The sequence below is a fragment of the Acanthisitta chloris genome, unplaced genomic scaffold, assembly GCF_000695815.1.
Source record: "Acanthisitta chloris isolate BGI_N310 unplaced genomic scaffold, ASM69581v1 scaffold3089, whole genome shotgun sequence".
NCBI lineage: Eukaryota > Metazoa > Chordata > Aves > Passeriformes > Acanthisittidae > Acanthisitta > Acanthisitta chloris.
This window is the reverse complement of record NW_008690637.1, coordinates 50,068-58,015: the sequence shown is the minus strand read 5'-3', so window position 1 is coordinate 58,015 and position 7,948 is coordinate 50,068. Positions and strand designations below refer to the sequence as shown.

General features: G+C 38.6%; 1 protein-coding gene across 1 annotated transcript in view; it reads left to right on the top strand.

Moving 5' to 3' along the window:
- Positions 1-258: 258 nt before the first annotated feature.
- SLC38A9 (solute carrier family 38, member 9) overlaps positions 259-7,948 on the top strand; it is a 34,764-nt gene continuing 27,074 nt past the window's right edge. The window contains exons 1-7 of the mRNA XM_009081873.1: positions 259-278; positions 1,811-1,943; positions 2,527-2,648; positions 2,780-2,843; positions 2,951-3,044; positions 3,981-4,151; positions 6,692-6,751. Coding sequence (XP_009080121.1) covers positions 1,887-1,943; positions 2,527-2,648; positions 2,780-2,843; positions 2,951-3,044; positions 3,981-4,151; positions 6,692-6,751 — 568 coding nt within the window. The 5' untranslated portion in view covers positions 259-278; positions 1,811-1,886. The remainder of the gene's footprint in view (positions 279-1,810; positions 1,944-2,526; positions 2,649-2,779; positions 2,844-2,950; positions 3,045-3,980; positions 4,152-6,691; positions 6,752-7,948) is intronic.

Genomic DNA, 7,948 nt, shown 5'->3' with positions numbered 1-7,948 from the left:
TTTGTACATTACCTGCATTAGCCCTGTGTGCCTGTGACTTGAGTAATAAAGTTATTGCTTAAAATTTATTCCTGTTCAATTGAGATCTCTCTTAGTTGTTTGTAAGAACACCACAGAAGACAACACACAAAACAGGGGTTTCCCCCTTATAGTCATAGGAAAAAAGATACAATTGAGAATATTTCATGAATTTAAGGTGTTCATTTTAATTTCAGTAAGTGAGAAACAACTTAGCAAATCTAAGCTGTTTCTTTCCATGATGAAATAAGATGTAAGAAGTAAGTTTAAGATGAAGGAAAGAATTAATTTGTGGAGAAGGAAGTTGGTGTTCTCTTTCTACTTTTGTGAGTCAGGTATTCTTAGTCCCATAAATACTCTTACCTACCGTGTCCCCTTAAGCACACAGGAATAGGGACCTACCTTCATATCTTCCAAAGATAGAACAAACAGCCTCAGAACTGTATTCCTTGTCTTCCTTCCAGATAAAAGGTGGTGTCATGGTACAAATGCTTAATGATTCACTGGGAAAGAGAATGGGACCTTTGTCATGGTATTGAGAGCTGGAGCAGGAGGAGTTGACCGAGTTCCTTTGTAGTCCGAACCAGAAATGGGTATTGAAAAAACAGCCAGTTCGAAGAGATTTTGCTCATATTACAGGATAAATGGCATGGATTTATTGGTGACCTAACTGCTGTGCTTGGCAGTCTGAAACTGCTTGTTATCTCTGCTTTTGTGGGTCCTGGTTTCAGGGTGGTTCTAGTTTCTAAGTGATTTAAACACCAACCTGGAAGAAGATGATCAGCAAGCTGTTGAGATTGTTTTAGAAATTAAAGGCACTGGTGAAAGGGTAAGCCCCCAGTGTATGGAGGCTTAAAGGCCAGCAGTATCCTCTCTTTTGTTTGAGAAATCAGCCTGTCAGTGCCTTATGTGAATGTTGTTTTTAAGCAATAGCACAGTATGCCTGTATGGGAGCAAATTATACTTAATTGAATAAAAATGTCTGCAATATCTTGATGCGGTCACAGTTGTCTGGTACTACCCCTTGTATGAAGCTGGATTTATGTTGTGTTATGGATTTATTTATGTTTAGCTTCAGGAGCAGCTTTCACTCTGTTTGCTATGTACCTCTGTGCGTAGAAAACAAAGGAGGTGTGGTGTGGTGTGCCTGCTTTCTCCTTCGATGGCTAAGGCTGTGCCTGCAGTCTAACTCAGGAGGGGAACGGGGAAGGGAGGCAAATTACATTCCTTGTTGCATTGTTTTAAAAATAGTATGAGCATGGGGACTTATTTGGCCTTAGTGCCTTCCACATTAAACATAATTTCATACAGTGCTTTTGGCTAGATTAGTAGTGGTGGTCATCATTACCACCTCTAATTCCTCTCTTTGTTTTCTTTCTGCTACTCCATTCTCATGCTTTCTGTTTCTACCTCTGTTCCTCATCACAAGTTCCAGCAATAGTGGTTATAAGCACTAATAAGCTTGCCCAAGCTTATTAACATGTATTTCTGGTGTGATTCATTGTTGAGAACTAACAGACTGGATGTTAGGTCTGAATTTTGATGTTAGGTTGCCCAGCAGAATCAGGGCAGGAGAATAATTTAATAGGGATGATACAAAACTCGTGGTTCTTCCATGGGTGGCAGCTTCCCTCATGGCATTGATATTTTTGCATCTGCTTTATGTCAGTGAAAGACAGAATCATCGTGACTGTTCCTGAGCTGTTTTCCAAGTTGTATGTTAGCTCTTGTGTTTTAGGATTTTAAGGGTTGTCCTTTTTTTTTTTCCCTCTGTTATTTCCCCTTCTTTTAGACCATTTCATGTGGAGCCTACGAACATTGTCAGTGTGAACAGTGACACACAAAGAGTCACTGATGAAGCTTCAGCAATGAATAAGAGGATTCATTACTACAGCAGGCTCACATCCCCTGCAGACAGGGCTTTGGTAAGGCAAAGACAGGGCCACGGTTAACTGGGTGAGCTCTGGTGTGTTGGGTCTTCCACAGCCTAGATTTATAAAAGAACCAGAAATAGAAGTCAGGGGAGAATCACACTGCAGCTTGCTTTGAACTAAATGTTAAGGCTGAGTGCCTTAACAAGGCCTTGTATTATCGCAAGCTGTGATTTACTTCTTGTGCAATGCTTTCATCATTAAAAGAAAACATACCAACAGCTTGAATTTTTTCACAGTGATCCAGATGTATGACCTCATCTCTCCCATCTATAAGGTTTAAGCAGTGGTCAGCTGCAGTGATTGAACTATTGAACTAGCATGATATATGCCTAGTATGTTTACAGACATTTAGTAGAAGAAAAATACATTTTTCTGCTATCTAACTAAAAATCATATCAACTGTTCATTTATTTGTTCCCTGGGGAGAAAATTAACGTAGTACAACCCTTTTAAATAAGTATTTTTAATGTGGTTTCCTGGAAACATGCTGTGATTTAAGATTGTTGACTTTCTGTATTTGGTACAACAGTTGCTGTGGTGTTACTAATAAGTCTTGTTTTTATCCCATTGTTAGATTGCTCCTGATCATGTACTCCCAGCTCCTGATGAAATCTATGTGTACAGTCCATTAGGAACTGCTTTGAAAGTTGACATTTGCACAGATGGCTATGGTAAAAACTCCAGTCTAGTGACAATGTATGTTAAGCACCTTGTCATATATTAGCCAGAAAACATTTTATTATTGAATATTCTGTGTTGCAACTAAGAGGACAGTATGAAATAACAGTTCTTAAGTTATTCACTGGATTTTTTTATTTTCTTCCTAGATTTATGATGTGGAATACAATGATGGGTACATCTATTTTAAGTATCCCATGGGGAATAAAACAGGTAAAACTATGAAAACTGTATCAAAATGTTTTTGGGAACATGGCTTGCTCTTCATTTTTCTGTAGTAAGTTTGTAAACAAATAAACTGTATTTCTCTCTCTTAACAGGCAGGTTTCACCTCTGGAATCATTCTTACCTTATTCATGGGGATTTTGACTCTTTATTGTTGCTACAGAGTTGTGAAATCACGGCAAATGATACGTAAGAAATCCAACACTTTATAATGCAAATATTCCCATTAAGTGTGAAATTCAGAGTTGTAATAGGTTCTCAGTTTGTGTCTTTTCTATATGTGTCTTTACTTGATCTGCAAATAAAAGCTGTTCCTTTGAATGTCTCTCTTTTTTTGTAGCCTGGATCTAAGCTCTGTAAGCTAAATGACTGTCTTCCCTTCTTAGATGACCCTTCAGTTTCTTGGGACCTAAGTATTGTAGCCAAATCCAAACTCTTAGCTAGTAAGGCTTCACATGTTCACTTTTAAGTGTTTGGGGACTTAGGGAGTTAGAGGCTTCTCCTCCCCTCTGTAGGCACTGTCCAGTTCTTGGCATGTGTTTCTGATCAAGTTGTGCACTTGAGCAGCGTGGCCTGTAGCTGCATCCACTTAATGTAGTATGCCTGTATTACCCTATTATTTGTATGTACTTTGTGCTGGAAACAATTTATGGACAGTCCCCTCACTGACAGGAGCTCTAATTAGAATGCAGTCATCAACTCATCTTAAAGTCCTTGTAGTTGGTGCTTTTATGCATAAACTAACATCACACTTGCTCAAATAAAGGCCATTAAGACCTCCAGTTTGTGACAACTCATCTCAGGGCATTGTTGAGGAATAGTTTGTGGTCTGGTCTACTTTGCCATAACTCCTGCAAAAGGCGTTAGCTGCAAATGCATGGCGGCATTTTTGCCACCATATCTTATTCCAGTGCTTCTGTAAGTACTCAACATAGTAGCATGGCTATAATACAAGTCTCTACTTCAGACTTCTTTGATTAGAGTTAACAGCAATCTTCTGAGCCCTTGAAAGCACTGTGAATGTGTGTCAGTATATTCTGAAACCAGGACTGTCATGAATAGTTCTACTGACTTTAATGTAATGTTTTATTTAGATATATGGGGGTTTTTTTGTATCTTTTCCAGCTCTAACAGATACCTCGAACTGGGAATTCCCAGATGTTTGCAAGTATTACTTTGGGTCCTTTGGACAGTGGTCAAGCCTCTTATTTTCTATAGTGTCACTTGTTGGAGCCATGGTTGTTTATTGGGTGCTTATGTCCAACTTTCTGTTCAACACAGGGAAGTTTATATACAGTAAGTATACCTTTTCTTAATTTTTACAGTAATCTTGTGGAAAGACTTTGCTTTATACCAAGAGAGGATTGTCCATTTTTTGTAGTCTTGATTTTCCTGTTGCTTTGTGTGAAAAATAAGTGAGAATAAGTAACAGTGTGGTGTTGTGGGCGCAGACATGTATGTTTCCAAAGCCACTTTCTCAATCTCTCTCTCAAAGTGTGGTTTTAATGGGAGACAAAGTACCATTTATCTCATTTGCCTGTCACTAATGAGGCTTCTTGGTGTAGTTTAAACAACCTAAACTTGTTTGCTTGTTTCCAGTTTGCATCTTCACTTCCCCTTTGTTTGCATGGATGTAGCTATTTGAACAGCCACAGAACAGGCTAGACTGTTGAAATGATCCAGGTTAATGAAAAAAATAATTTCATTCTAGATTTCAACAAACACACTTGAGTGCTGCCCCACGGAAAGTTTTTGCAAGTGTTCCTGAAGGAACAATGAACTGTATCACAGTAAAAAAAGGATCCATAGTATGGCATTACTGTGAAAGAAAACACATTGGTTATTTATACCCTTGTGCTTGCACAGACAAGGGTGTAAGCATTTGTGGTTGCAATCAATTAGGTATGTAGAGTTGTGGGAATGGATGATGGAATTGTGAGCTTTGAAAACTTGACTCATAGCATTGAATAGTGCGACTAAGATTTAAGCATTTGTGTTTCGAAGGTAGTTAACAAATCTGAGGCAAATAACAGCACAGACACTTAGACCTCTTAAACAATGTTTAATTAGAATTCCCACCGTCCCTGAAGGACTTACTTTACTTTACTGGTTAATGACTGATTTATTCTACAGCTGACCTAATTTATATGTTGCTACAGCCGTTTCATTTTAGACTTTGGGGGTTTTTTTAAGAAGGTTAACACTTTAATCCTAAATTATTCTAAACCAAATTATTCCAGTTCTAACAAGCAACATTCAATATGATCCAAACAGTTTCTTTTCTAGGAAAAAGTCATACTTTCCCCTGAAATTGGCATGTTGTTTTATCCCTTATCTATATATGTTCAGAGTTCTTATTTGTTTGCTCTGAGATAACTCTAACCATTGGGTTCTAGTCCTGACTTTCATACTTAGTTACTAGGTTATAAAATGGATAATAAGATGTTAGTTTGACACAATGGTGTCTCCCACCCATGCATTTTTAAGTACTCTCAGCAGGTTACTGTATTTAATTCTAATCCAGGTGAATTTTTAAAAATCTGCACATGCTGTTTAGGTGGGAACAAACTGGTTTCCTGAGAGACGATGGTCTAGCAATCACTAGTACACAAAGAATACAAGAATTGTAAGCTGAGTGTAGTATCATGTCTTTTTTTTTCTTTTTAATCACAGTGTCTCATGGTCTTGTTCTGCTTTTTTTTTCGTAAAACAAGTAAATCCACAAATGCAGCCACATTTTAAGTACAGAAGAAATATAAGTCGACTAGCAATCTGTGACTAATTTTAAAGTGCTTTAATTTCATGAGGACTATCCATTCTTTCAATGGCTTTCTAACTTGGTACTTTTTTTAACACACAACAAAAAACAATGGGGAGATGATCAGTGATCTTAGTCAAATCTTCTGATTCTTGTACACACTGAACTGATAGAAGTAAGTATGAGAAACTCATTTGTGATTCAGGGTGTCATTAATCAAATGAAGAAAGAAAAAACAATTTTCTTCTCTCGATACCTTTTGCTTTCTTTATGAGAAATAAGCTGCTGTTAATTAATTTTAAAAAATAAGAGCCCAACTTCCCTAGCTGATTTTCTGTCTGCGTAATACACCCACATGCAGCAGAAGCCAGATTTAACCAGTGACTCACCAATTCAGTTTCCAAGCTGATGGGGCATTTTTGTGTGTATATGTACATAAATATGACAAAATTGCTATCCGATACTCTCATACAGGTGGAGTCGCAGAAATTTAGAGGCAACTGGTGAGGCAAAGCAGGAAGGTAGCACAGGAGTGTACTGAAAATAAAATAGTACTTGAGATGCCTGTAGAGAGTCAAGCCTAAACCTTTTTCCAAAATTTCCCTTCTTGAAAATACAACATGGAAAAAGCATCCCACAAAGTCTATTCTGAAAGAAAAATAAATTAGAAATTGAGTAGAGGAAGCTTTTTCTATATAATACCATCTGGACTAAGGGTATGTGTTTGCATACCCTTTTTCTCTTGTCCCAAAAGTGGCTGGATTTAAGATGCATTTCCTCACTGACCACTGCTCAACACTGCAGACAAGGGAGGTGTGCTGGTGAAACAGGAATGAGCAACCAGGAGGGGATACTTTATAAATGGGCAGGGCTGTAGTAGTGCAGTGGGGAATCTACTTTGAAACACATAAAATGAAGCTTTAAAATACCCACTTGGAGTTGGGGGGAGCACAAGCTGCTGTATTGCACCTCTGATGTAGTTTTCCAAAATATTTTCTTACTTAATTCATATGAAGTCAACAGATGAAAGCCTAATAGCAGGTTTGGGACATTGATAGTAATATTTTCTTCTTTTCAGACTTTGCTCATGACATTAATGTAACAGATCTTGTTCCTGGCACCAATGGAAGTAACAGAGGTAAAAGAAGCACTTCATGGTGTTGTTTCCTGGTTTGGGATGGGGGTTTTAAGGCAAATCACCATGTTTCCATGCCTAACCACATGCCAGTTATAAAGTATATAGCATAAGTTCTAACTAAATGTTTTTTAAAAACATGTATCTGGGATTGTGGTTCCACAAATAGCCACACACTTGGTAAGATAATAATTGGGGAGGGGAAAGAAACGAAATAAAGTGGGGGTGGGAATAAGTATTAAAAAGCCAATTACAAGTTAGTGTATGAACAGATGCGTCCTCCTTAAAACCGTGAATGTCAGACTTCTTAACAGTAGTTGCATAATGAGGAATTGCCTTAAGGAATTTTAACTTTCACACCCTAAAGTTGAGGCACATCAGATCTATTTACTGTTAAAACTCCTGGCTGGGGCAGCTTTGCTACTCGCCAGTTCTGCGGCAAGATTCTTCTTCTAAAGAACTTGTGTAAGCTTTAATGATGCTGAGTTTGAAGTGAAACAATTGTCAGGCTGCTTGAGCCTCTGCTTGCGTTTTTTGGAATGCCCAACATTTGCACAGCTAAGGGAAGAAACTGCAGTCGAGTATGAACATAGGTCTGTTGAGAGTTCTTAAGTAGGCAGAATGATTTAGAATGAAGGCAGGAGCAAGGCAGGCATTGTCAACCCCTGATCTTTCTGTCTGTGTGTAGTAACTGAATTTGTAGTGCTCTGTTAGGAAGCAGAAAGCTTTCTCTATCCTGAGTGCTTAAGGGAATGGAGAAACATACCAGTCCCAGCTGGGCAGCTGTGTGTCACACTAGCTACAGCTGTGTTTCTGGAGAGCAGATGTTGGAGTCAGGCAAAGGAGCTGAGAAATAATTCTGAAAAACAGTTGATTTGCATTTGAGCTGGTGTTAAATCCTGCTTCTCTAACAGTCCTTACCAGCAGGGCACCAATAGCTGCTGCAGTGTTTTCTCTTGTGCTCCCTCCTGCCTCCGCTGCTCTCTCCCATTCTTATGCAGCAGGGGGTATAACTTGGAGGCAGAGGAGACAACAGTATTCCACACTATCCTCCAGCAAGCAGAAGATTTAAAGCAGCTGCTTCACAAAACTAAGGGCTGCCAGATGTTCAAGTGACATTCAGGGCTACCAAGGAGATTAGTAAGAGCAAAAGCATTTCTCAAGGTCTGTGAAACAATCCTCTTATAAGTGAGAAATTTG